Source organism: Eschscholzia californica, unplaced genomic scaffold, assembly GCF_041429995.1.
Source record: "Eschscholzia californica isolate CP2 unplaced genomic scaffold, dmEscCali1.0.p SCAF_2, whole genome shotgun sequence".
Classification (NCBI taxonomy): Eukaryota; Viridiplantae; Streptophyta; class Magnoliopsida; order Ranunculales; family Papaveraceae; genus Eschscholzia; species Eschscholzia californica.
In genome coordinates, this window is record NW_028238309.1 from 67507339 (window position 1) to 67533938 (window position 26600).

General features: G+C 37.3%; 3 protein-coding genes, 2 long non-coding RNA genes and 1 pseudogene across 13 annotated transcripts; 3 read left to right on the forward strand and 3 right to left on the reverse strand.

Annotated features, from left to right (window-relative positions):
* Nucleotides 1-143: 143 nt before the first annotated feature.
* On the reverse strand, nt 144-1679 carry LOC147560628 (histidine kinase 2-like). Its single transcript, XM_086664428.1, has 2 exons — nt 1188-1679; nt 144-1104 (listed from the first exon to the last, which is right to left on the reverse strand). The coding sequence occupies exons 1-2, from the start codon at nt 1664-1666 to the stop codon at nt 852-854; spliced, it is 732 nt and encodes a 243-aa protein (XP_086520554.1). The 5' UTR covers nt 1667-1679; the 3' UTR covers nt 144-851.
* A 952-nt stretch (nt 1680-2631) lies between these two features.
* On the forward strand, nt 2632-6108 carry LOC147560629 (uncharacterized). Its single transcript, XR_015235397.1, has 3 exons — nt 2632-2907; nt 3771-3836; nt 5836-6108. It is a non-coding gene; the product is annotated as an uncharacterized LOC147560629 (long non-coding RNA).
* A 1790-nt stretch (nt 6109-7898) lies between these two features.
* Nucleotides 7899-13891, forward strand: LOC147560630 (putative F-box protein At5g62660). 5 transcript variants are annotated; one of them, XM_086664430.1, is made up of 9 exons: nt 7899-9719; nt 10800-10909; nt 11503-11616; nt 11782-11847; nt 12512-12595; nt 12678-12792; nt 12875-12966; nt 13059-13119; nt 13479-13891. In XM_086664430.1, exons 1-2 carry the CDS (start codon nt 8045-8047, stop codon nt 10853-10855), a joined length of 1731 nt encoding a protein of 576 aa, XP_086520556.1. In that variant the 5' UTR covers nt 7899-8044; the 3' UTR covers nt 10856-10909; nt 11503-11616; nt 11782-11847; nt 12512-12595; nt 12678-12792; nt 12875-12966; nt 13059-13119; nt 13479-13891. The 5 variants fall into 5 exon arrangements, with proteins under 5 accessions (XP_086520556.1, XP_086520558.1, XP_086520557.1 ...); XM_086664432.1 differs by having other exon boundaries at nt 12678-12763; XM_086664431.1 differs by having other exon boundaries at nt 12520-12595.
* A 645-nt stretch (nt 13892-14536) lies between these two features.
* LOC147560631 (uncharacterized) lies at nt 14537-16248 on the forward strand. Its single transcript, XR_015235398.1, has 4 exons — nt 14537-14688; nt 14845-14924; nt 15015-15058; nt 15985-16248. It is a non-coding gene; the product is annotated as an uncharacterized LOC147560631 (long non-coding RNA).
* A 1225-nt stretch (nt 16249-17473) lies between these two features.
* On the reverse strand, nt 17474-22070 carry LOC147560632 (uncharacterized). 4 transcript variants are annotated; one of them, XM_086664438.1, is made up of 4 exons: nt 21471-21710; nt 20807-21048; nt 18806-19252; nt 17474-17828 (listed from the first exon to the last, which is right to left on the reverse strand). In XM_086664438.1, coding segments are annotated over exons 1-4 (705 nt in total). In that variant the 5' UTR covers nt 21472-21710; the 3' UTR covers nt 17474-17813. The 4 variants fall into 4 exon arrangements, with proteins under 4 accessions (XP_086520564.1, XP_086520561.1, XP_086520563.1 ...); XM_086664435.1 differs by lacking the exons at nt 17474-17828; nt 21471-21710 and adding an exon at nt 21852-22070 and having other exon boundaries at nt 18626-19252; XM_086664437.1 differs by lacking the exon at nt 17474-17828 and having other exon boundaries at nt 18626-19252; nt 21684-21917.
* Nucleotides 22033-26480, reverse strand: LOC147560633 (protein ACTIVITY OF BC1 COMPLEX KINASE 7, chloroplastic-like; annotated as a pseudogene). Its single transcript, XR_015234159.1, has 15 exons — nt 26386-26480; nt 25366-25565; nt 25236-25274; nt 24165-24823; nt 23945-24088; nt 23596-23721; nt 23443-23530; nt 23258-23351; nt 23068-23161; nt 22907-22961; nt 22726-22822; nt 22457-22627; nt 22306-22362; nt 22097-22165; nt 22033-22047 (listed from the first exon to the last, which is right to left on the reverse strand). The product of XR_015234159.1 is annotated as a protein ACTIVITY OF BC1 COMPLEX KINASE 7, chloroplastic-like (transcript).
* Between the last annotated feature and the right edge of the window lie 120 nt (nt 26481-26600).

The window sequence follows — 26600 nt, forward strand, 5'->3', positions numbered from 1 at the left end:
TAACCCACCCCAGTCTAGCTGGTTGAAATGGGCTAAGCTCGGGTAGAGAGAAAAGAACAGCTAGCCCAAGCATATAGCCTGTTCAAGCAGAGCCTTCGATATTGGGGTGCAAGGGACTAGAATGCAGTAAAAAGAAACCAAGATACTAGAAAACCAACTACTAGTATATTAACATCACAAACTGAAAATTACATTAGTTACTTAAAAGATAGGTGCCATATCATGAACCTTTGACAGAATTTGAGATAGAGCACATCAAACCAAACCAAACACGACCGAAGAGGCTTCCAAACTTCACGACAAACCACTTCAACAACAGACCCGGACCTTGACAGAATTTCTAGAGAGCACAGCTAAGTTAAACACACCCAAACCTTGAAGAGATTAAAGAACACAGCTAAAGATCAAGTTGAGTACAAGGGTTAGCTAATCCCCAACTTTGAAGGCTTACGTAAACACGGGCTCCCAGCCTGGCCCAACTGCCACCTTAAGAGAAGATTTTCCACATTTGAAGGCTTAAGTATCAGTGGGCTCCCAGGCCGGCCCAATTTCCCCCTTGAGTACTATTACGAAAACCGTTGTGGTTGGAGACACATTCCCAAAAGGAAATGGGAATGGACCCTTTGATTCAGTTAAAAGGGAAAATGGAAAAGGAAATACTGAAACATAAGCTAAAGAGATATTAGTGCATGAAAAACTAAGATAGAAATGGCAAAAGGACTTAAACCAAAAGCAAACCAAGAGTGACTCGAGGTTGTTAGGGAAGATCAAACCTAGACTTAACCGTTAGAACCCAGACCAACTATACTGATGATACCGGTTGTATAGTTGCAGCCATCCCATTTCACGTGCTATTCAGGGAACCCACAGGAACGTATTACTGCAGAGTAAAGTTGTTCCTCTACAAAAGGCTTTGATACATGATCATCCATTCCACATTTAATGCATTTCTCCTGTATAGCTTGCATCCAATCGGCCGTCATGGCTATTATCCGTATATGCCAGTTTGCTACATTCCCGAATTTCTCGACAGATACTTCCCCAACTTTAATTTTCTCATTAATCTCATTTTCAAACTTTCGAATTAGTTCTGTCGCTTCAAATCTGCAATAAGAATTGAAAAGATTAGTATACATGAAAGATGAGCTAAGAGTTAAGATCCAATTGAGCTTAGAGAAGTGATTTACCCATCCATTTCAGGCATTTGGATATCCATAAAGCAAGCATGAAATTTATGGGGTGGTGTAAGCATCTCAACAGCAACTTTTCCACTACCGATAGGAATGACTTCTGCTCCATATTTACTTAGAGCACCACTTGCCACTTTTCGGTTGACGATATTGTCGTCAACTACCAAAATTTGCTTTCCACTTATGATCGTTAGAAAGTTTGTTGGTTTTCTTGCTACAGTTTGGGTCCTGTTTCGTTTACCAAAAGCTCGATTGAAGCACGTGCACATTGCATCGAGGCGAAGGGGCTTGAACATTACCTCATCTACACGATGAAGAGATTTCAGCTCGTGCAACATGTCAACATTTGAGTTACTCAAAAGAATTATCTTTGGACGAACGGGATTTCGTCCTCCTTTTTTGCAGAGATCTTTAAGCGAACCACACGAAACAAAAGAAGTCTCATTGCTCACAATGTTCTCCTCTATCAGTACCATATCTAAACAGGTTTTAGCACTGCTAGAACAATTAACAAACATTAGTCAGCTTATGCACAAGACCAAATTATAAAGTATACAATTTCAAAGCATTTAAATTGAATGAGTTGGGTTGATGAATTTATTTTTCTTAAGCTTCTCTTCGAGTGCAATGACACTCAACAAACGGTGAAGGGCCTTCTTTCTTAAATGGGCTTGTGTCTAACATGGGTCTAGGGCTACTGTCAAGCGTGGGAATCTAACGGACCATCGCGAGAATGTAAAGGAAGTTTACCTTGAACCATAAGCATATGACAAGCATACTGTACCCACTTATTCAAAAAAAAAATTAAGGCATGGGTACAATGACAACACCCATGTGACATGGTCAAATCCATTTTCTTTTCTTTTTTGAAACCATGCGAACCATTACATTCATAAGTGACTAAATCACAAGGTTACATGGAAGATAATTCTTATTTCTCTCCTCTGAAAACTTCATGAGAGTTACATACCTTAAATGCAAAGTGCCTCATGAAGGGAAAGAAATTGGACTAGACACTGACTCCATAAAATGACCATAGAGGTCGAAAAATAAAAAGTTCATAAAGATCGTGGATGAAAAGACCCTGAAGGTCGTGAATGAAAAGACCTTGAAGGTCGACAAAATAACTAAAAATAATCTAAAATAACTTATTGAACTAAAACTAAAAGAGCCTCCGCCGCTAATGTCGGAAACCCGCCTCTGAACCCAGATTTGGCCGGAATAAGTGCCGGAGACTTATAGCCGGAAAAGTTACTCCTTAAGTGTAACATTCTGTGTTTTTAAGGTTAGTTGAGGGACCATTTGACATTTGGGTCAAATCAAAGGAGGGGCTAAATCAGCAAAGAGTGCAAAATAGGGGGTATTTTGCAATCCTGCTAAAAATAGGGACTAAACAAGAATTTCGTGAGAATGGATAAGAAGAAAGAAAATCAGATTTTCTATCTCTGGTTTGCTCGACAGAACAAGGGTTAGGGTTTATTTCAACAAAAGATCGATTGGAGAGAGAGTTTCGAGTGGTTTCAAGGGGAGATCTTGTTTTTGGTCTAATTCGAGCATGAATGAATGATTCAACCTAGGGTTTGTTAATTTGTGGTAAGAGATTTTGGTTTCTCTCTCTAGAACGAATTTTGTAAGTGGTTTAATGGAGTCTTTGCTTTCGAATTTAGAGGAATTGGAATGGGTTTCATTATACGAGAAGCCAAACATCTAAATCAAGGTAAGAAATTCAACAACTTTCATGATTTAATTAACTTGTTCTAAATTCTAGGGTTTATGATTGTGAAATTTGAAGATTTTTGTAGTTCATGAAATCCTAGGGTTTATGTTGATGGCAATTAAGTAATTTTGGTATATAAGCAACTATAGAGAGATTAGTTAATATAATTTATCGATCGAACAACGATTCGGGAGACTGAAATTTAGTCTACTGTTGTCAGATAATCTGGCCTTGTACAGTACTCGGATGTGTTTTCCCGAAACATGATAGTCGTAGCTTAGGATCTTAGCTTTCCAGAATAGTATGGTACAACTCGATTCGATGTCGGAAGAGAGAGTTACGACTGTTTTACTAAACAACGCGCTATTCAGCAAATCTGAGAACTGCCTACTGTTTTTACTATATTAGATAGTCATAGAGGTTCCAACAGATGTTTGAGTCTCATCAATATTGTAGCTCGTCTTGTGACGATTCCAGAAAGGTATAGTACAAGTCGTTTCGATCTCGGACGAGAGAGTTATGGCTATTTTAACGAACAATGCGCAGTTAGGAAAATTCTGCTTTGTTGTTGTTCGTATTTGGCAAGTTTCGAAGATGACTCACTTGGTTTTTTGGCGAGGACATTTAATAAATAAATGTTAAGGATATAAGTAAGTTTCATAGAGTGTTGGATCGACCTTAATTGGACATGGTTGTAAAGTTAGAAGATCGGTTGAATTTCGGGTTAACATGAAGTCTCCCGAAGTTCGCGAATTTACTTTTATGTTTTAAGTTTTCTTTACGTTATTGTCTTTATTATACGAAGGTTCTTAGTATAAGAACCTAACGTTTCTATTCGTTTTTTTTAATCTTCCTTATCGCAGAGCATGCGAATGAGGAGGAATAGGTCGTCTGGTAGGCGGGAGGTCTTTGGTGATGCAAGGACTGAGGTAGAGGTTTTAAATCCTTTATCCAGCATGGTTTTATAGATAATCAATATGCTAGATTATATAGTTGTATATGCGCCATTATAACTAGAGTTTAGGTAGCATGAAACTCGATTTATGAGATGAACTGAAATATACTTGAAATGTTTTGATGCGATATGAGAAATGTTTTCGAACTGATTTTACGATGATTGTGAACTACTGGGATTTTCTTGTATGTACCCGACTGCGGATTATGTCAACCTACGGGCACATAGCCATTGAGGGTAGGATGACATGTGGACACGGTTGTGATCTGTGTGAGACCGGTGAGGTGGGCGACACTAGTCATGAGACCTGTGGGAGTAGAGTGCTTTACTTGCTGGCCATTGGTGCTCGTGCCTCCAGCTCGAGGCTCAGGGCCGTACACCCTGACCGCTCGCCTGGGAGGTGACATTGATTGGGATCCCTCTGCTTTGTGGCGATATGACTCTTGGTTGTTCCACTTCCGTGTTTGATAAGATAATGAATCGAATATGAATATTGGTTTTGATAAATGAATGAAACTAATTTTAAAAGATCGCATTAGATGCATGACAGGGTACCGAAGAGAATGAGGTTCAGGTCCTTCCATGGTAATTGGGGGACGGCTCTCTTATTCGAACTCGGTGATCAAAAACGTATTTAGATACTTAAGGTATATATGTATCATGAGGTAAACTCTTCAATGATTGCAGAGTCCCTTAGTGGGAGAGGGACTTACCGGCTAGGGGTAAGTCTCTTTCTCGAGGAGACGTAGTGCATTAGCTAGTGCCTAAATGGGATGGTACTATCTAACGCACTCTAGGTTCTCCTGAGGTACTCTCTTCTTATTGGGAGCGCACCATGAGTGGCCAGCTAATCACTGTCATTGCTTGCTAGATTAAGGAAAATGGTTTTGTATATAGTATATACAGTAACTGGTTTGGTAACTCGTTTTGTCATTATGTTTACAACTTATTGAATGAACTTTTGAAAACTTGATGGGTTTTGGATTGGTCTTCTACCAGAATAACTCGTGTCCAGGGGCGGACCGTAATGAAGACCAGCCTGGGCGATGGCCCAGGCTGGATTTTGTAATTTTTCGACTAATGCAGGGGTAATTTGGTATTTCAAAGGTTCTGATCTTTTTTTTTTTTTCTTTAATTTGGTCGAGTTTTAGAGGGGGAAAGTTGGGCGTGAGTTCTTCACCATGAGTCCGTGGGAGATTGTTTTCTTGTCTTTGATTCTTATTTCTTAAAGGTTTGATCTCCAAAATTTGAAGGTTTGATCTACTTAATCAACTTATACTCTTCAATCTCTAACATATTTTATCAAAATTTTCAATTTGAAGATTTTAAGTTTTACTTTTCAACTTTCTCTCTCTAGGGTTTATTGTAAAACTTGAAATAAGTTTGTGAATCTATCTATGTATTGATTGAAAGAGTTGGGTTGAAATCAGACAAATATAAGTTTTAAAATTAAGAAATCAAATTAGGGTTAGGGTTTATTTTAATTTCTCTCTCTTCCTGAATAGTTTAGTTTCATTTGAGTATTGAGTTAATCTTCATTGTAAATTTCAAACTTTGACTCTAAGTTCTTGAATACTTAAATTAGGTTCAAAGATTTACAATGATCAATGAGAATTTTATTTCTGTCTTCTTTATTGATATGCCGTATGCATAGTTTTTATTTGGTTCAATTATTTTTTCTCTATTTTTAGTTTCTCAAATTAACTCTTGCAATTTCATAAAAAAATTAACTCTTGCTGGATCATAATTTACATATTCTTATATTTTGGTAAGTACCAAACCGGAAAAATGATATACTTGTGCTTAATAACTAGATATACGGCAAATGAGATGGGTCGTTTTGCACTCGATAATTTATAGAAAAAATTTTGTTAGAAAATTTGAATTACTTTAAGTAAAGAGTTGGCCCCGGCTAACTTGAAATCCTGGTTCCGCCCCTGCTCGTGTCGGTGAGTATTCTGACCCCCTACCAGTTGTTAGTGTGCAGGTTCTTGGTTGTAGCCTCGAGGCGGAGTGTGTATTCCAGCCGGTGATCTTGTCTGACGAGGCTAGTGGAGTTTTGTCGTTTTATATGGTTTTTCGTTATTTCCAAGTTATGTATTTATGACAGAAACCAAACTCTAATATGTATATACGTAAAACTTAGAGTTGTTTATAAGTTGTATCGGTGTTTTATGAGGCGTTTGTATGTTTGTGGTTCGGGTTTTGACCCGAAACTGAGTTGAGTTTGTTTAGCTTCCGCTTTATAGTTTATTCTTGTATATGCGAATGTATGGTTTGCATGACAGGTTTACAGGTGCGACCGGTTCGATTTACAGAGGAGACTCTGTCAGATTTTTGTCCCGTCTGTGAGTTGTCGGGGCGTGGTCGTGTCTATTTTGGGACACGGAGCGTCACATTAAGATTCCATTTCAATTTCCTTCTAAAGCCGATCGATAAACCACTGTCTTCATTGATTTGATGGAGATAGATAGAAACTTGCTTCGTCTAGTAGAGCAAATTCAATGATAAAAAGACATCAAACAAACACCTTTTTCACCATAAAATGGAATTATTAGAACTGGGATCAAAACATGAATGAAGACGATGTGATGGGATTTGACATCGACTCCGACGAAGAATAAGAATTGATTGAAGAAATTGAAGCAACAGGGGATGAAACCGTTGAAACTTAAAGCAGATTCAAAATGAGAGTATGATCCATTGAATCTTCTTCCAAGCCGTGCTTAAAGAAGAAACTGGGTAAATCACCATCTTGAATCCAATTAAACAAAGTTAAGAGTTTGATCCCACTCAATCACCACCATAGCCCGAACGAATCAAACGATTTAGGATAAAAAAGAGGAAGAAAAATTATGAAGGAAGCATAAAAGAGGGAGATCTTTCCTTCCCCGGAAAAGCTGGATCTCGAAACTCTTTCTCTCTCTAGGAAGAAAACGGTTTTTTTTCTTCTACGGGTCGGTCAAATCCATTTTCATGGGCTATCTGGCCCTAGATTTTGGAATACACGAGTACATCATTAGATTTTTATTTGTTTCCAATCTTAGGATGAGATAAGATCGTAAAGACCGAAAGAAGTCAATTTTTGAAGAAGATGACACATTCGACTAGAGGTGCTCAAAAGGCCGGGCCGGCACGGGTTGGGCCCGGGACCGACCCGTTCCGTACAGGCCCCGGGCGGCCTGGCCCGTATGGAAAACAGGCCAGGTCAACTCGGGTTCTGTCCCGGGCCCGGGTTGGGCCTCTATTTTGGGCCCGACGGGCTAGGCACGGCCCGGAAAAGCCGGGGTTGAGCCCGGCAATTTGTTTTTTTTTTTTTTTCTTTCTTTCTTTCTTTAAATATTTATATTCCTCCTAATCATTTATATCCTATTTAGAAAATATAACAAACTTAAGTTGGAGAAGAAATTTTTGGTATGCTTTAAAAAATTTTATCTAAAAATAAATTTAGGTAAGTTGTTGAGTTAGAAAGAAATATTCATATTTATGTTAAGGATTCATATCCTTATGCAAGTTTAGAAAATCTTTTCCTTTTTAAGTTAGAGAATATAAAAAGAATATAGGTAAGTTTCATTAAACCATTTTTGTGTAAGTTTTAGAAAATCTTTTCTTTTCGAGTAAGAGAAGAAATTTTTAGTAAATACTATATTTTTTAAGTAAGTTCCAATTTGTTTTAATCTACTTTGGTAAGTTCGATTTTTTAGGTAAACAGTCATCACTTTAATACTACTTGACAAGTCTTATTTTCTTTTAAGTAAGTTCGTTAAGTTTTAATTGAGTTTCATATTAAAAAACAGGAAGAAAAAAAAAACAAATTAGCCTGGTCAAATCCGAGTTTGGCCTGGCCCGGATAGGCCTGAACTGGGTCAAGTCACGGTCCCGGGTTGGGCCATAGGTTTAGCCAACACGGGACCGGCCCGGCCCGGGTTGCTTGGGCCCGGTCCGCAACCCGGCCTGAACCGTTCTATTCCAGGCCGGGCCAGCCCGGCCCGGCCTTTTGAGCACCACTACATTCGACTCTTTAACATAAAAAATAATTCAAGAATCCGTATGATTTGGGTTTTCTCCTCCACCACCGATTTTTTCTAGGGTTTTTGGTTTAAAAACAAAAAAAGAAACCCTAAAACTCTTAGAATCTAAGAGAGGGAAGGAGCGATTTACAGAAAAAGAAGGAAGAATAGAATGCTTACGAGGAGCAAAGCGGAAAAAGAAGGAAGAAGAATGCTTACAAGGAGCAAAGCGGCATTATTATTATTAGCATCATCATCTGCTGCTGCTGGTGTTTCTTCTTCTAATCCTCCTCGTCCTCGGCCCATTAAATTTGAACCGAACAAGATGAAGAAGAAGAAGAATGTGAAGAAAAGAAAGAGAAAAGTTAGCAATTTTGATCATGCAAAATATCTTATTTCTCTAACTGGATTAGGTCGTTGTGTAGATGTTTCAGAGGATCCTTGTTTCACTACCATTACTAACAACAACACAAAGAAGAAGAACAACAACAGTATAAGAGGAGGAGGTATTGATGATTATGAATACTCCTCTACTACTATTCATGTTACTGATAATAATTTTTTGGTGTTTGAGATACTATCTAGACTTCCAGTTAAAACCCTAGTTAGGTTTAAGAGTGTTTGCAAAACATGGATTTCTTTGATTGAAAAAGATGAAAATTTTATTAATTTACACTTTACCCGTTCTTCAAGTTCTTCTTCTTATTTGAATAAAACAACAACATTAACAACAACACAACAACACTCTCCTCCTCTTCCTTGTCGTCGTAGTAGTCTTCGTCTACTTATGGTTGTTCCTGTACCACATGTGGATAGTGTGCACAAGCGTGTACATCTGGGAGCAGGTCGTTTTGCGGAATGCAATTTTACTAAAAGGTCTTACAGGGAGTTGCACGTTACAGCTGATCTTCTACTAATTAACAATGAAGACGACCACAACACTAATAAAATAGTAGTAGAGGAGGAAGACACAATAAGGGAGACAGTCTTGTCTTCTTACACTACCATTTCAGAACCTGTAAACGGTTTGATATGCCTCGTTGACTCACAGAGAAAATATGCTCATCGTATATACAACATCTGTACCAGACAAGAATCCCCATGGTTTATATCAGAATTTGTCCTGAAACTCTCTACTATTTACACAAGGTACGGTTTTGGTTTTGATCCTGCTACTAATGAACACAAATTGGTCTGTGTCCATAATCTCGTAGGTTCTCTTCCCTCTACCAAAGGTTCCGTGTATGATTCTATTTGTGAGGTTTTGACCATAGGAGGGCGCCAAGGTAATACTCCTAGATGGACAACGATCGAAAAACCCAACTTTCCACGCTTTCTCGCTAAGGGTTCTATTTGTGTGAATGGTGTTATTTATTTCAACACGAATTATCTTGAACGTTGGAAGAAGGGGCTTTCAAGACGTACTGACTATGTATGCATAAGTGCATTTGATGTAGGAAGTGACAAGTTTAGAAAAATCGCAATCCCTGATTTCATCCTTCACCACCACCGTACCTGTTTTGGCAACCCCATTTGTTTTATACAAGTTGATGGGCGTTTTGCTATGATAATTAGAATGAACAAGAATTTATTCAACATGTATTTATATAAAGATGATGAGGATAGATGGAGTGAACTGACTAGTTTCGTATTGCCTTTTTATTTGGAAGATGATGACGAAGTTAAATTTCATTCTTTCCTTGGATCAGATGACAAGGTAATCGTAATCAACTTTGGGCAACCACGTCATTGGAACGATCCTTATAGCCCAGACAAGAGTAAATGTGTTACATCCCCTATCTATTGTTACAATTGGAAGAATGATAGTTTGACAGAGTTTGATGTAAGTGGAACCCTCTCCTCAGTTTCGCAACCACTAGGGTTTCGTAGCTCTCTTTCTACTTTCTCGGAGAGCCTCTTTCCTGTTAGCAATGAAAGTAGTACATCAACACCACCGTAGGAGAAGAGGGGATTGGCTTCACTATGATTAGTTGCTTTTTGTTTTATCGCTATCTATGTTGGCATATTAATATATTTTATAAGGCACAATTATGTTTTCCTTTTATTTACTATAAAACAGTATTATGTTTGCTTGTTAGTTATATAAGATGTATTGTGTTTTCTTCATCTATTCCATGGTGTTGTTATGTGTCTGTTTGCATAATTCCTTGTTTCTTTTACTTGCAAGAATCAGATTTTGGTCAGACCCTGAGTTGGGATTATATGGGTTTTGATTGTGTTTATATTACCTGAAACTGTGAAAAGATAACAGTGCTGGTCGGACTCCAATCTTTTTATTGTTGTGGGATGTTGAAATTGTTCAACAAGTGTTCCTTATGTATTAAACCTAACACTGTGAAGTTGATACTCGAGCTGACTTCTCTGTCTAAATCTCTAAATTGTTGTACTCAGGCTAATGTTGTGCCATTTGAAGTTCCGTCCGCGATGTCTGGGTTATTTTGCAGGATATCTGTTGAGTTAAAGTTCATTGAAAATGTGAGTGCTGCTGCTGTGAATACTCACTCAAGGGTAGATGTTATGTCTTTCACTAATAAGGCGTTGACAGCCACCCAAAAAGAGATATTTCGGAAGACATGTTTTGATCGTCCACTCGAGGTGGACGAGTTGAGTTTTTGTGGTGTGTTCGTGCACATTATGTTGTTGCGTGAGACTACCTACCTCATTTCAATATAATTCTATGACGTTCTTGGTTGACAAGAAAGCAACGACTTACATCGAAAAAGATTTTTTGAAGACTTTTTCAGTCACTATTTTTTTTGTAGTTGGAAATTTTGAACTGGATTGATTTGATAGGTAATGATGGTTCTTGTTTGTAATATTTTTAGTGATGATATCGAATTGCTTGAATTCGTCTATGTTTTCCTTAATTCACCTCTCTCTTCAATGTCTTGGTTTTGCATCTCTAGTTTCTTCAACAAAGATTACATTTTTAGATTACTATAAAATGCATCAAGTTTATTGAATTAAAGAGAAAAGAAGGACCACGAAAGTACTACATCGAATAATTGCTGAATAGGTATGTCTTGGAGTTTGTTTTTTCTCGTCGTCTGAATCTGACTCATCTGACCCAAACAGACCCAAAACCATTCAATTGGATGAGTCAGACAATACGAGTCAGAAAAAAACATGAAAGTGCGCAAAATATATAAGTGTAATAATTGGTGTGATGCCCTAAGCCTCAGTAGTTGATATTGTCTCCGCTTTTACCACCACCCCAGGCCGATAGGTAAGGGGTTTTGTTTTTGGTGAAGGCTCCACGAGCCCACCAAAAGCCTCTGCACTTACTAAGCTTGAGTGTACACCTACGGCCCACACTCCAACCATCCTCGTAATTAATGTGGGACTATCACAAGTGGTGAGTATTTTGTCCCAAACTTAGAACAACCATGTAGAGTAAACTGATTAAACTTTCAACTCAAAACCAGTTGGCAATGAGTGGAAAGGACCTAGATATTACATTCTTAGTTACGAGAGTACCTTTGTCTATGCGGGGCCTATTCTCACAGATTCCTTGTTTGTTTTAGTTTCTGATACTTATTTGAAAGTGTCTGAAGTCCATTAGTTTGCTACCTGGGTATCATTTTATAGTCATGTGTTTGGTTCTTGTAGGTGACAGAAATAGTTGGAGGTACTATTCGTTGGAGGCGGTACCTTGATCATGTTATAGTGTCATTATGTGATGATGAACGTATATTTAGAAACATGGAACCTCTCCTTTTGCAGGTACTAGTGCTCTATAAATTAAGACACTTCCAATTACATGTGATCGTCTTATCTACAACCCCTGCTGTTACATCAAGAAGAAGTTATAAAAAAAACTTCTTAGGTTTATTAAGCACTTAAATGCATTTCATTTATCTAAAGATGCTTAGTTTTTCTTATTTTTAGATCCTCAGAATTGGTTTCTATGAGATTGTTAAACTGGAGATGCCAGCATATGCTGTTGCCGATGAGGTAAGTTTCGCTACTCCCACATTCTCTTGGATTAACTCTATTCACGATAGTATCATTTCTTGCTTAACTACTATTGCCTGTCAAATTATCTTACATGTAGGTAGGTCTGTGGTTCTCCAGTAATCACTTACAAGGACAACTTGGGTTAGGATATAGCACAGGCTCCAAAAATGGGTTCCTGAGTGCTAGAAAAACTGCCCAAGTGTGTTAGAGCTACCCCTGTGTTCCATACAAGGCTACTTTTTCTTAGACGTGGAATTCATAAAATAGCTAATTATTATATTGAAAAATGGTTTTAGATTGGATGGTTAGTTTCTTTCAGTTCTTTAACTCTTTGGCCTAAGACTCTCCAAGGATGAGCTGTTGTAATGGTCGTCTCGAGGCCGTGATCTTTGTGGGTGTGTACCAAGTTTACTTGGACATGGATCTGTTTTTTAATCTTTGAGTGAATGTGTTAGAAGAGAGAATATTTATAAGCAAGTCCCAATGTGGGCAGGATCCCCATTTCCAATACTTGGCAATGGATCTGACTCTGCCTTTTTCTCTTTATCTTTTCTACGGCTTCGCGTACATTCTTTCTTCTTGTGACGAACATGTTTGGTTTGCTTTTGTTATTCCATCTTTTTTGTTTTCCCTTTTGATGGTGATATGTGACAAAATCTAGAATGTCAGACTGGCAAAGATTGCTCTTAGGCCAGGTGCGGGTAATATGGTGAATGGGATTTTGCGGAAGCTAGTGTCACTTAAGGTTCGGCAGCTTTTATGAACTTTAATCATGTTGTCTATTTCATTGTCAGTGATTAAGTTCTTATATATTAACTCCGGATTAGGAAAAAGATTCTCTTCCCCTACCCAAATTGGAAGGCAATGATCGCGCGCGAGCACGTGCACTTGCACTCTTCATTCTCATCCAGTTGTAAGTTTGTAATCCTCCTCTAGCCGCAGGTTAGATGCACTTCTCTGCCAACTTCAGCAATACTTCTGCTTGCTCCATCTAAAAAATAATGCTGTGTTTGTTTTCTGTCAGTGGATGGTTAGACGATGGATGAAGTTTCTTGGATAAGAAGAAGCTGAGAAACTGATGACGTAGAATAACAGCGCTCCAAGTTTCAGTATCAGGTCTGTCGATGTGTTTCACTCTATACAATAGTATCACATGAGCTACCAAATCTATTGCTGATTCAAGCCATTGTGTTTAATCCTAATGTCAGGGTAAACACTGCAAAAGGTGTTACAAGAGCTGACCTTGTTAAGCGTCTCGAAACATTGGAGGTATTTTGCTTCTATTTTTTATGTGATGCTGTTGAAGCCCCCATTATTTGCTATCATTGTGCGAATAGGGTAACAAAATTTGTAGCGTACTAATGCCAGGCAAAATGGCATGTAGTTTGAAAACTGCCTGATGTGTTCGAATTTTTGTTCAGGTTGCTTAACAACCCATATTGTTATAGATTATGTATAATGTACTACTAATGCCCTTATACGGTTATACCTAAATGAAGACTAATAAAGACGGAGTTGGTCATTTGGGCACATATAGTCTTGCACATGCCAATAAACCATATGCCATATCTTATTCGTATATGATAGTATGAGATAACTGTAAATTTTTTTTTTCTTTGTTGGCTTAGGTTCCACATGAGCTTTCTTTACACTTGGATGATTTTGTTCGTATTACGACCGGATGCAGGTATCTTTGGTACTAAATTGAACTCCACCAGGAGGAAAGCCACATAACTTAAAGAAGAATAGAAATGCTAATTGTTTTTATTGGGTGCTCACTTCTCAACGTTCTTCCTCGTACTCTCTTTGCTCCATGTTGTTTCTGCTAGATTGTCATACAAGCAGAATTGTTGAAAGAGGGAATATGTGCAGTGCAAGATGAAAGTGCAGGTCCGGCTGTTTCCCTTATTATGTATGAAAGTTGTTTTGGTGCATATTAAAGTTCGTATTGACTGACAATTGAGACAAATGAACTATGCAATTCCTTTTTTGGCTTCTCTATGAAATACAAATTACTGAGTATGAGAGTGATATTGTTTTAGTGGTTGGCTTGTCGTGGTATAACAAAAAATGCATTGATCAAGATGGCGTGGGCTGGTTAAAGGTTGACTTTGGTGCTTACCTCATGTAGTGAGTCAGTCCCATTACCATTAACCGCTCTATGTGTCTATATGTAGTACTTTATTTACCAAATGAACGAAGTTCAATTTAACTCCAATATGTTGATTCAAGAAACCGCAGCTCCATGCTTAACCCAACTCTGAAAGATCAAAGACAAGAAATCCCATTTGCATCAGCCAGCAGACTGCAACGGAATTTGTTCCAGTTCTTTTCTAACAGTGTCGCAGGTCAAAACAAAAACATCTGATTTGAGTTTCACATGGACAAATACGAGGAAGAATTTTAGCCGTATAAGGTGAAATACCCTTATCCACTCTTGAACATAAATAAGAACAAGTAAACCGCCAAAAAAAATAATAGAAACAGTAGTTGAAAGAAAATGGTACAGCCAAAAACAGTTTACAAGAGCACATAGGGACCAAAGGTAATGCAAGAAGCATGTACCTATGACTTATCTAGTACTTGCTCCTACAGGAGCACCAGAGCTCCAAGAGAATGGCAGGGATGTAACAGGAACGCCCCACCTTGAGGGATTGGAACCCATTTACTTATTGTATATGAAAGTGTGATCTTCTTCTCTAACTAGCCTGAAGTGGGCTCTGATTGCTTTCTTGTAAACAACCATGAATTCAAATAATAACAACAAACGGTGCAGCTCTAGGTCTTGGCACTTATGGTGCCCATGGCTTCAAACCACAAAAGGCCACTTACAAAGAGGTAAAAAAAACGATTTTTTTCTCTTCCCCTCATTGATTAGAAGAGAATTTAACTCAATCCTATATCCCCAAACCCCAATTAGATGTTAATTTTTTTTTTGTATTAATTAGATGTTAAATTATTATTTTTTTTTTTCTCAACTATGTCAATGGAAAGTTTGGCAAACTGCATCTCTTTATCACTTGGTTCATACAGCAGCTTTGATTGGAGCTCCTATCACCAAAAACCCTAATATTGTAAATACCCTTTTCAATTCTCTTTTGGGTGATTGATAATTTGACTGTCAGATATCAAAATTTATTTGTTTTTCTTGATTTCTTTTGTAGTTTGGAGGCCTTTTGACTACTGGGATTCTAGCTTTTTCCGGGACGTAAGTACTCAATTCTGTTTCTTGTGTCAATTCGTGCCCGCGTCTTGTTAGGCCGAGTCAAGTAGGTTTGTCTCGCTCTGGATCGGCTGAGATAAACTCGACCAAACCCTAACTTGGTGTTTCAGCCGAGTCTCGTCTCAGGGGAGGTCCGAGACCGACCCGAGACACAAGATTCTCGGCCCAGACAGACTACATAGAATAGAGTAAGACATGTTCTTGGCATCCTGACAATGAACTATCCTTCTTAGTCTTGTGCTGATCTTCGAGTCATTGTTCGAGGGGTCACAAGGAGATACTCGTATAAACTATTGCGAACCAATTTATCGACCAAATTGAACAACATAAAATATAAAGTTTTATACTATTTTACACATTCAATAAAATGTAATTATCGTTAAGAGAATGACTCGTTGACAAGCTTGACAATACTGCCATCCTTACCTAACCCTCATTCCTCATGTGGTCATGTCCATTGTCAAAAACGTTGGTCTATAGTCGTTTTTGTTCTACCTTGATTTGTGACAAAGTTCTTGTTTAGTACGTGTAATATTTGTCACTAGATTGCTGTTAAACTTAGCAGGTCAGGCGAGCACTACCAGTCTCCGGGTTCTGAGTGTCAACGGGCTCGTTCAGACTCGTGTAAATGGAACAGGTCGCGAGCCCTTGAGCATTTGTCCCACCCTAGATTTGTTTTATAGGATATAATGTGATGCCTGGATCTCTCTGAGTCTCTATAGCACCCATAATAAATGAAAAACTTACAAGCTCACTATGCTTCACTTGCTAGGTGAAGATACGATCATATGGACTTCTAAATTGCTGAAATACATGACCCACTCCCCAACAACTGATTTTCGACCATCTTAGCCAAGTATATTTGAACCTACTTAATGAATTTGACGAAAATTAGGGCTTGGGTTTTGCAGGTGTTACACGGTTGCGCTTCTTGAGGACAGAAAGTATTCTAGGTTAGCTCCATTTGGTGGATTTGCACTTATTGCTGCTTGGGCAAGCCTGCTATTCTAAGTGATCACGGTTAGGCAGGTTAGAAGTAAGCTCTCAAAGATATACTTGCGTTATAAAGTGACTCGTATTGTTTTCGTTTCAATAAATCTGTTTTTATGATATGGAACTTAATGTGTAATGTACTATTGTACTGTGATTATGCAATGAAATAATTCGTTCTTAAATTCGATGTTGGTAGAAACTAATTTGTAATTTGCAGATCTTAGCGTATCGTATTTAGTCATCCACTCTTGTTAGAATTTTATCTCGATCTTCATAGGCATCAAGTTAAACTACTTAATGGTTTATTACTTTGATTGACGAACCATGCCTAAATAAAAAACAACCCAAACATTTTTTTTTGATTGCTTTGACCATTTTAGGAAAACTAAGAAGAAAACAGGTTAGACCTGTGGAAGAAAAGACAGAACAAAACCTAGAACTACCCAGAACCCGTGTCGGGCATAATCTACCCCAGTCTAGCTAGCTGAAATGGTCCAAGCTCGGGTAGAGAGAAAAGAACAGCTAGCCCAAGCATATAGCCTGTTTAAGCCGAGCTTTCGGTATTGGAGTGCAAGGGACTAGAATGCAGTAAAAAGAAACCAAGATACCAGAAAACCAACTACTACTATATTAACATCACAAACTGAAAATTACATTAGTTACTTAGAGGGATAAACTACTTAAAAGATAGGTTCCATATCATGAACCTTTGACAGAAATCGAGAGAGGGCACATCGAAACAAACCGAACACGACCGAAGAGGCTTCCAAACTTCACGACAAACCGCTTCAACAACAGACCAGGACCTTGACCGAAATCGAGAGAGGGCATATCGAAACAAACCAAACACGACCGAAGAGGCTTCCAAACTTCACGATAAACCACTTCAACAACAGAACCGGACCTTGACAGAAATTCTAGAGAGCACAGCTAAGTTTGAGCTTTGCAAAACCACCCACTAACCAAAATTAGGCTCCAATAAAGGCGTTAAGGCCCCCATAAACCCATCAAAATGAAAAAGCAACGACTAATCAATTCCAATTATAGCCGTCTTCACACGCTTTCCACCAAGATTGGAGTACTCTTGACTTCATAAAAAGATAACTCTCCAAAAGAATTGCCATAGTAGTCTATTATAATTCAACTATCAAAATTTTGTTTAAATGCAAATGAATTCAATTCACACTAGACATCAGGGATAGAATAGTGTCTAAAATGCATCAATTTGGTTTGCCTGACCCCAACACGAGAAGAACAAAAGTGTCCACAAGTCAGACTGCTTGCAGATGAAACATAATAATGATGACTTGCATCAAAGATTACAATAACTTTTACTAACCTAAATGTACATAAGAATGCATTTGTGGTGGTAAGGTACCACATCAGTATCATGCCACAAAAGAGCAATTAGAAGAAGAATTTGCAATTTGACACGAGCCATTTAAGGATCGGTTACATTTAAATCCACAAAAAAAAAGATCGGTTACATTTAAATCCACAAAAAAGACCTCGGAGAAAGGTTACTCTGGGATGCAGAACATTAAAGGAAATTGCAACATAAAAACAGTCCAAACTAAAAAATTCAAAGCGACTTAATATTGCCAAAACTCGGAAGTAGAGGTTTGGAATTGAAAAGAGACTTGCCTAATGAAGAAGCCTATTCCATAAACTCAATTACGTACCTTTGCTTTCCTCCAGAAAAGAATAACATGAAGCCTCTTAAAAGTTTCATCCGTCTTCTTCTTTGTTAGCTTGTAGGCCACTGAGAAGATCAACAAACATAGCAGGCAAGAAAACTTTAGCTCGTTGAATTTCCATAAATATAGTAAACCATAAGATTAAGGTAACACTGCCATAGTGAGAGTTGAAAACCCCACTCTAAAAGTAAATTAAGATGAAACTCAAAAAGAGAAAGACAGTTGCTTGGCGTGTGTGTGTTAGATTCCTGTTGTTTCTACAAATAATATCAACTGCACACGTGTCCAGTGAAAACTTTATTTCATCACAAGGTGATCTCGCGATGTTCATATTATAACTTATTAATCAAAAGTAACTGCAATTAGAAAGTACGTAATCAAATAAAACATAAATGCTTAAATTCTAACGTTCTTCTTTTGTGTTATTTTTTGTTTCCATCTTTGTATTTTCAAAATTGAGAATGTCTTATCCATGAGCTATACATGTCAGCTAAATCAAATAGCACCAATGCTAGGATACAACAATTTGTTGCCTTTTAAAAGACAAGCATGTAAGAAGAAGGCTAAAGCTTAAAAGGAAACCCCAACCTCATCTTCATGTTTTAGCAAAGAAAATGAGGTGAGCTTTTAGATAAAGTTTAGGCTGAAAAAGATCTCCAAGATCCACATCAAAATTGGACACTTCTCCTACGTTTCTCATCTAATTTGGAATATGGTCCTGATTGCTCGCACTAATTTCTACATTCCTACAGTTATCACTTGTAAGTTTTTGTCTGACGGGAACTTGGGCTTATTGCTCTCTCTCTCTCTCCCTTATAGATCAAACACCCATATATTTAAAAAAAAAAGAAACATAACAATATCAAGAGAGAAATAATGAGTCTTAAAAATCCAACAGTTATAACAATGTTACTTCTCTAACTAATAATGAGTCTAGGAACGGACACGTGAAATAGAAGGCAAAGGGAACAACAACAAAAAAGAAATTTAAACCATACTACTCCTCGTCATCGACCTTTGACGTGCTAACTCCGAGTCTTACCAGCTTCTCCATCCCTTCGATTGGAGTAGTAAAGATGTTGTAGAACTGTCCATCGTGCGTATAAAGAACCGCCTCAGCATGATCACCTGTATCTATGTCGACCTTGGCGCCCTCACGCATTGCGTTTTTTATCATTGCCGCAGTGTCCTCAATGGTGGAATAGTAGGTGTACCCTTCAAGACACTTATCGACTGTTTCGCTATGGGCCATAGACACAAATTGTGCACCCACATTAGGGATCAAGCGAGACTCCCATAAATGTGGTCTTGTTTTTCCTTCTTTCCCATGAAAAGCTACATCCACCTTCACCATTCTTGGAGTTTCCCCTTCGAACCCTCCAATTATTAAACCGCACGGTATCGCGCCATGATTTGACCATTCATTTAGGAGACGTCTACCAATAAAAGTTCCAACGTCTTGAACACTAGTAAGTCCAATTTCCAAACTCTAAAAAGAAAATAAAAATTATGCATCAAATAAATGTTCTAAAAAAAGAAAAGAAAACACAAATCTGTTGTTTCATGGAGTATAGCTTTTAATAGCTTTATCATTTGGGATTTCCAGAAACTTGTTTCTAATCTTCTTCCTAAATACGTCAAGCATAGAAAATTAGAAACTTCTCCAATTTCATGCTACTCCCTTCAAATTCTAAATAGTTTAATAGAGAAAAAGTTGCAGATTTTAAAATTTCAGTTCGTTTCTTCAAAACCCAAGTTTGGGTGTTCATAATTAAGGTTTTTGTTCATTTAGAATTCAAACTTATGATCATACCTTAATTGTTTGAGTGTGAAGTTTCAGATATAGTAAAAAGAAAGAATTCAAGGTTTGGGTTAAGCTAAGATTGATTTATACCACAACAAAACCTAATATACAAACCCAGAGTGATCTACTGTTGCCCTAGCAGTGTTCTCATTAATCATTTCCCTTCTTCAATTCTTAAAAAGAACATTGAAGAATGTATGGAGAACTCGACTTATTTTAGAGAGAGAGAGAGGGAGAGGTTTTGTTTCAGTCGAGAGAAGTGGTTTGGGGGGATTTCATCGATATTTAGATCTGGCAGTCCAGATCATAGTTATGGAGGGATTTGTCTCTAAACACGCGAGGTTTTGTCCCCTTTGGGTCACCCAATTTTGAGGGCCACATTGCCGTAAAACAAAATCGGGCACTATTATGAAGTGCGTATAAAAGAAAAAACTAACCAACATAAAAAGAACAGATTTCATAAAAAAATAAAAAAAAAAACATAAAAAGAACAGACTAAGAGGTTGACGTGATGGGCACTTTAAATCCAAGCTGTTCTCACGGGCCCACCATTTCATTTGTGGTTGGTTCAAATAAGGCCCCTAGTGTTTAACCAACTCTAAGATTTGGCCCTAGTAGTGACCAACTACGAAATTTGGCCCTCATGTTTATTATTAATAACCCTAGGAATCAGGCTTTCATCTTGTTCTTTGGTGGGTGTTCTAAAAAAGTCTTCATATGTTCTTATCTTCCCAATTCAAAAATTCACATCTAATTAATTCTACTTGCTATGGTTATAGCTCTATTGTAGTTCATCGTATGGGAATAACCTAAATCAAGAAAATTCTGAGGTCATGATCAAGATGATCGACCATATATCAAGTATACATTATCTCCTATTTACAAGTTCATTGATTTATGCAACAAACATTTCATGGTTTCCCGCCATACCCAAGTTATCATAATCAATTGTTGTTCATGTTTTCATCTACATAACAAAAATCACAAATTTAATTATGACAAAAATCTAATTCATTATGGTTACCATGGCCTAACCAAGTACATTAATGAGTTTCCCAAAATCGAGATGAATTTCAAGAGTTTGTCCTAGATTCATGATCATAGGTTATCTCTAATGATCTACGGTCAAGAGATCAAGCTCACAACTCACTCTATGAGCTTGAGTTTGTCCTAGATTCTCGCCCCAAACATCACAAAAGAAAATATTTAAAAAAAAATAATAGGAAATTAAAATCTTACACGTGTACGAGCATCCCTACAAACTTGTTGAGCCAAACTAATGTTCCCAGCATAGACGCCATGAACGTTGGGGGTCACCATCAAACGTTTGCGACAAGTTTCATCCACAACTTCAGGAGGGCTCGCCTTTTGACCTGGTCTTTTGAGAAATTTGTTGTCATACTCTGTTACTCTGCCATCATGCACAAGAATGTATCCTCGTTGATTGATAAATCCAAGTGCGGTGGTTCCTTGCATCGCCACTAAAACCCGAAAATTGAAAGGTATAAAAAATATATTAAAAGGTAATACAAACAATCTCACATAAAAAATGAAACAACTTGAGAAGAAACCCCTTAAAAAGATGTTAAACCCCAGAGAGATTCATGTCACAATAGTAAACATCCATGGCTACCTAACCTAATGATTTAGAAACTTTAAAACATGTTAAGAGCTTAGAGTTGTAAAAACCCAAACTCTAAATCTGTAACCCTAGTCATTATATCCATTGGGTTTTAAGCTTGATCATATATAATAGAGGCCTAAAAAAAACAATATTTAGATAAAATTTTAATAGAATCAGGAACCCCCTAGTCATTATATCAGTTGAATCATAAAATAAAGGCATTGAGCAAATGTAATGGAACAAAAGATATTTTGATCAGCAGTAATTTTTTTCTCTTACTCAGGCTTCCACTTTTGCAGAAGGAAGAAAAATGGAGAGAAGTGGGGAATGAGGAAGGTGATATAGTTCTATCAGAGAACAAGAAAAATATAGAGAGTAAGGAGGAACGAAGCTCTTCTCTTCCATTATTACTTTGGTAGAGAGAGTAATTGAGGTGCAAAAAAAGAAAGCTTTCTCACACAACTTTCAGTCCTTGTTTTAGTAATGAAGTACCTCTAAGCTTCCACAACCACACAACCCAGCTGTTTTATGTTTATAATACCATGTGATATTGGTCCAAATGTGCAGGTGCAAGTACTCTATTATTGTACCTTCAAAATTTCAAAAAGAAAAAACAAAAATTGCAAATTGAAAACACATAATTTGTTGCAGGTGCAGTACTCCATGTGCCATCCCTTCCACTAATTGAATCCCACTTTGCTGTTCTTATTGTATATCTAGTAGCTCCTGTATAATTTGTTTCATAGTAAATGGATTTAAAGTTTAAACAACGGCTTACAGATTGAAAACACATAATCGAATTACAGAAAAATGAATACATGTGCATAAGGTGCAGCTATCTTTACAAATGAAAAATCTGGATTTAGTATGTAACCAATTCCTGTAAAAATTTGTATTTCACATACCTCAGCAATTGCATTTAAAGTTGTTTGCTGATCCGGACTTTGGTTAAAAAACTACACCGAGCGTCTAACCTGAGTAACAAGCAACATTTCGTACTTCAACCCACTAGCTAAAAGAATAACCGAAAAAGGAGCTTAAACATAGCTATAATCTAGACTATTTAGTGAATAAACTCGATTATCATATCGAATAATCTGAAATATTAGCATACCGATGATAAGTCTCCAGTGGGTTGGAGTGCTTCTAGATCCACCAAGCATTTTATAACCTCCACGATTGAAATTGCGAATCTAAAATCAGTATGATCAAAGCTAGATTACTCTACAATATTTAATGGGTAGAAAGGTAAAATAAGATCAAACCTTTTTCGCATCTTTTTCATAAACTGCGTAAAATAGCTCCAGCAATCTTTCCCGAATAAATGATTTTATCTCTCCCATCATCCCAAAATCATAGTAAATAAGGGCCTCATCGACGTCAATAGCAAGATTCCCAGGATGAGGATCAGCGTGAAAAAACCCGGTTCTCAGTATCTAGTTTAGTAGTCAAATTGAGTCACTCATATTAGAATTATATACCAAAGACGATGACTTGTTTTTCTTACAATGAAGAATAATTAGGTTCACTTTACCTGAATCAAGTAAGATTCGATCGAACGTGAGGAAATAAGATCACGATTAGATTATAACCTCGGGAATCTATCATATCCAACTTATTTATCTTAACACCTGTAACATCATATTGAACTTAATGAATGGAGTATGAATACGAAAAAAAAATGCAGTAATGGCATGTGACGATACGAACAATACCTGGAACGTATTCTAAGGTCAAGACCTTCGTGGCCGTATAATCCCAAAAGACGAGCTAACAGGAAACGGAAAAACAAGGAAATTAGTAGTATCTGCCCAAGGTGAAGTATATGACAGAATTGATGTATGTATGAAGCACTAGTTCTGAGCGAGAAACATACAGGTAAGCGAATCCACTTTATGTTTCGAAAGTCCCTACGAAATCTATCAGCATTTCTCCCTTCATTTATGTAATCAATTTCTAAATACAAGATCCTGAAAGCATTACAAGAATGTCGAAAATAGTAAGAAAAAATGTGGGATTCTAATCGACTTCTTTCTCAGTTTTGTTATTGATAAGTTATTACTTACTTGGGACATTCTTCATATATACCCATCCAGTCCCTTGTAGGACCTCCTAGAGTTTCACTTCTTTGAAAGTATTCGGCAATTAGCTTCAAATTTCCTGGAAAAGAAGGCGAACATCAATGAGATAGTCACAAAAGAAATCGTAAGTAGAACCTGGGCATAAATGTGTCTTTACGGGCATTAATTACCTAAATCGACATGAAAGAGTTTCCTGACACCAGGCCTTTGAACTTTTACGACTACTTTTTCTCCATTATGTAGTATAGCCCGATGTACCTAGAATCAATCTTTATGTCAGAGAAGAATATATGAAAATTTATAAGCACCGATGAGAAAAATACCTGACCAAGACTAGCAGCAGCTATGGGCCGATCTTCAAATTCCTTGAACAAAACGTCAACTGGAGCTCCCAATTCATTCCCTATGAACTCTCTAGCTTTCTTCGGCGAAAATGCGGGGACTCTATCCTGTGTCATGTTAGATCAGAGTCATGATTGGATGTTATACCTGTTTGAATCTAAAGTAAAAGAATAGATTAAAGCTTCTACGGATTTTTGAGTGTGCCTTTACGAGGAAGCCAACCACAGCCGAGTGTGGCTCACACGTGACCCATGATCGAATTCCTATTCTGATCTAACTATGTAGAAGCATAACGATAAGTTCTCTGGATATTTTAAAAAAGAAAGGTACCTGCAGCTTGGCGGGCTCTTCCACAAATTCTTGTGGGAACAAGTCGGACCTTGTTGAGGATAATTGTCCGACTTTAATGAACGTAGGCCCAAGTTGCAATACTCGTTCTCTCAACCATGAAGCGGTTCCTCGTCTTCTGCTTTTCTAAATATCAAATACAAGTATCAAAAGTGATATAGAAATCTTACTCGGAAACTTAATACAAGTTACCCAAACTAACCTGCTTATCCTCTGTGAAGCCACCAGCATATGCCCATTTTGCATTATCTAGTAAGACACGAACACGAAGAGAAAGCACAAAAGACCAAACGTCGATAGTCCTTTGCCAGGAACTATAATTTTCATCTGCCCAACTGAAAGTCTCATCCGAAGGCGAAACCTTTAACTCCTCCATAAAGTTGTCATTAAAGGACACATTTTTTTGGGTCTTAACAAGATTTGGCGAACCACTTCTTTTAACTAGGTTTGCTCCATTAACTACCTTTTGTGTACCATTAACTATTGCTCTGTTTATTGAAGGTCTCTTGTTGTTAACTACTTCTTTCATGGGTACCTATTTTGTCGCTCGCCCATTATAATTGGTGTTCCATTAACCGTTCCCTTGCTTCTCATTACTTCATTAGTCGGTACCATTTTAGTCTTCCATTGATACCTAGCCTATTGGAAGACTATCTGTCGAGCTTTCACCCGAAAACTTGGTCTTCTGCTAGTTTTGGGAAAATCGGGCGAGAGCTTCACAAGTTCAGGTAATTTTTTGATCGAAATTGAGCTAGAGAAACCTTAATTATCTACTAATCTTCCTTGATCTAACTGCTCCAAATTGCGGCAATAACAACCATGTGAAGCTAGTAATGCCACCATCGGAGAACGGAATACTACCTGTAACGAAAGATCGCGAAAGGCTCTATATAAGAAATAAGCATTAAATTTTTCAATGAGAACTAAGAATCATAAACCACTAATTGGGTAAAGTTTGTTTTTTGTCTAAGTCAGATATAAAATCTGAATCGAGGTTTGAATTGACTTGAGCTAGATTTTAGAATGTTTGTTTTTTGTTTGGCTCGCCCGAATGACTGATTTGGGTTGATTTTGGGTCGATTCTAGAAAGTCAGATTCAGACAACGAGAAAAAAAAAACCTAAAATTCCACAATAGATTAAAAAAGGTTAGAAGAATGAAGAAAGGAAAACAAGATTTAACAACTAAAAAGAAGCAATTAACGAACATTAACAAGAAAATTAAACCAAACCATTTGAATAATAGATTCAAATTAGAGCTAGAATCATACTTACAGAGTGAAAAAAATTAGGAATTTTGAAGATTCAAGTGATCTGTAAGAAGAAAAGAAATTTCATAATTAAATTACAAATTTGTACATAAAAAAGAGAATGATTTTTCAGTTAAAAACTTAAAATGAGTTACCCAATTTAGATATCTGTAATTAGAATCTTGTGTGAAACAAGAAGAGATGAGAGATTTTTTAGCAAAAGAGTACTGCAGTGGTTATTCCACCACCACAAGGACTGAATTTTGACAAAATTACCCTATATTCCTCTCCAATAAATTAGTTGACACATCAAACAACAAAACAGGTCTTTGGACTGCAATTTCCCAAAATAACCCTAAGGCCATGTTTGGCACGCAGGAATCGCGTGGGAATGGAATGTGATTCCTGGGAATCACATTCCCGACTTGTGTTTGGCTCGCGGGAATGCAGGGGGAATCCTATTCCCGGAGGAATGGGATTCCCCCAAAATGGGGTAATAGCAAACCCAGATGGGGGGTGGGTTTGTGATTCCCATTCCCGGGAATGATTTGATTTAATATTTTTGGACAAAACAATCCTTGATGAAATATTAGAATGACTAATATTAAATTCGTCATTCTCGTAATATTTTTATTAAAAAATTAAAAACCTAGGGTTTCAACCACCACATAGCAACACACACTCTCTCTCTCCCACCCATTCTCTCGGTCGAACGTAACTCTCCCTCTCTCTCTCTCTCTCTCTCTCTCTCCATATCTTTAGTTTTTTTTCTTCTCTCTTGCTCCTTGTTCATTAAAAATCGATTTCATAACGTTTAAAAAAAAAATTAGTCGAGACCTTATTTATTTTAAATAAATCTTTAAATACAACTTAAATTAGTGTATTACGTTACTATTTCATATCTATAACTTTGAATAGACAATACTAATTAAAATATATAACAAAGTTGACTTATAATTTATGTAGTTTAAGTAAAAGGATATAACCGGACTTTCGTAAAAAATTATATTCCAATTCCTACACAAACCAAACAACAAGTTAGGAATCAATCGGGAATGAAATTCCTATGCCTGGTCGAACCAAACATTAAACCAAAATAATCTGATTCACAGGAATCGCATTACGGGAATGTGATTCCCGAGAATGACATTCCATTCCCGCGCGCCAAACATGGCCTAATAGTATCTTGTAAGAGCGAGGGATTGATTTGTAAGAAAATTGGATTCATTTGAGAATAGTAAAAAGTAACACAACATTAATGTGAAAGAGTTATCCGACTAACTCGGGCAAGTAAAAAAAGGAAGGGTTTTTTGTGAATTGCCCCGATCCAAGGGGTACTTCCTTCTTTTGTCCCGACTCAAAGAAAATTTTGTAAAATGCCCTCTTTTAT

Coding starts and splice junctions, on each gene's coding strand:
- LOC147560628 (XM_086664428.1), bottom strand. CDS start 1,666: ATGGTACTGATAGAGGAGAACATTGTGAGCAATGAGACTTCTTTTGTT. Junction 1,105..1,187: donor CAAATGCCTGAAATGGATGG/GTAAATCACTTC, acceptor TTCTTATTGCAG/ATTTGAAGCGACAGAACTAA.
- LOC147560630 (XM_086664429.1), top strand. CDS start 8,045: ATGCTTACGAGGAGCAAAGCGGAAAAAGAAGGAAGAAGAATGCTTACA. Junction 9,716..11,502: donor ATAGTTTGACAGAGTTTGAT/GTAAGTGGAACC, acceptor TGGTTCTTGTAG/GTGACAGAAATAGTTGGAGG. Junction 11,848..12,511: donor CATATGCTGTTGCCGATGAG/GTAAGTTTCGCT, acceptor GACAAAATCTAG/AATGTCAGACTGGCAAAGAT.
- LOC147560632 (XM_086664435.1), bottom strand. CDS start 22,017: ATGCACATGTATTCATTTTTCTGTAATTCGATTATGTGTTTTCAATCT. Junction 21,049..21,851: donor TGGAAGGGATGGCACATGGA/GTACTGCACCTG, acceptor TTCGGGTTTTAG/TGGCGATGCAAGGAACCACC. Junction 19,253..20,806: donor GTAGGGATGCTCGTACACGT/GTAAGATTTTAA, acceptor TTTTCTTTTTAG/AGTTTGGAAATTGGACTTAC.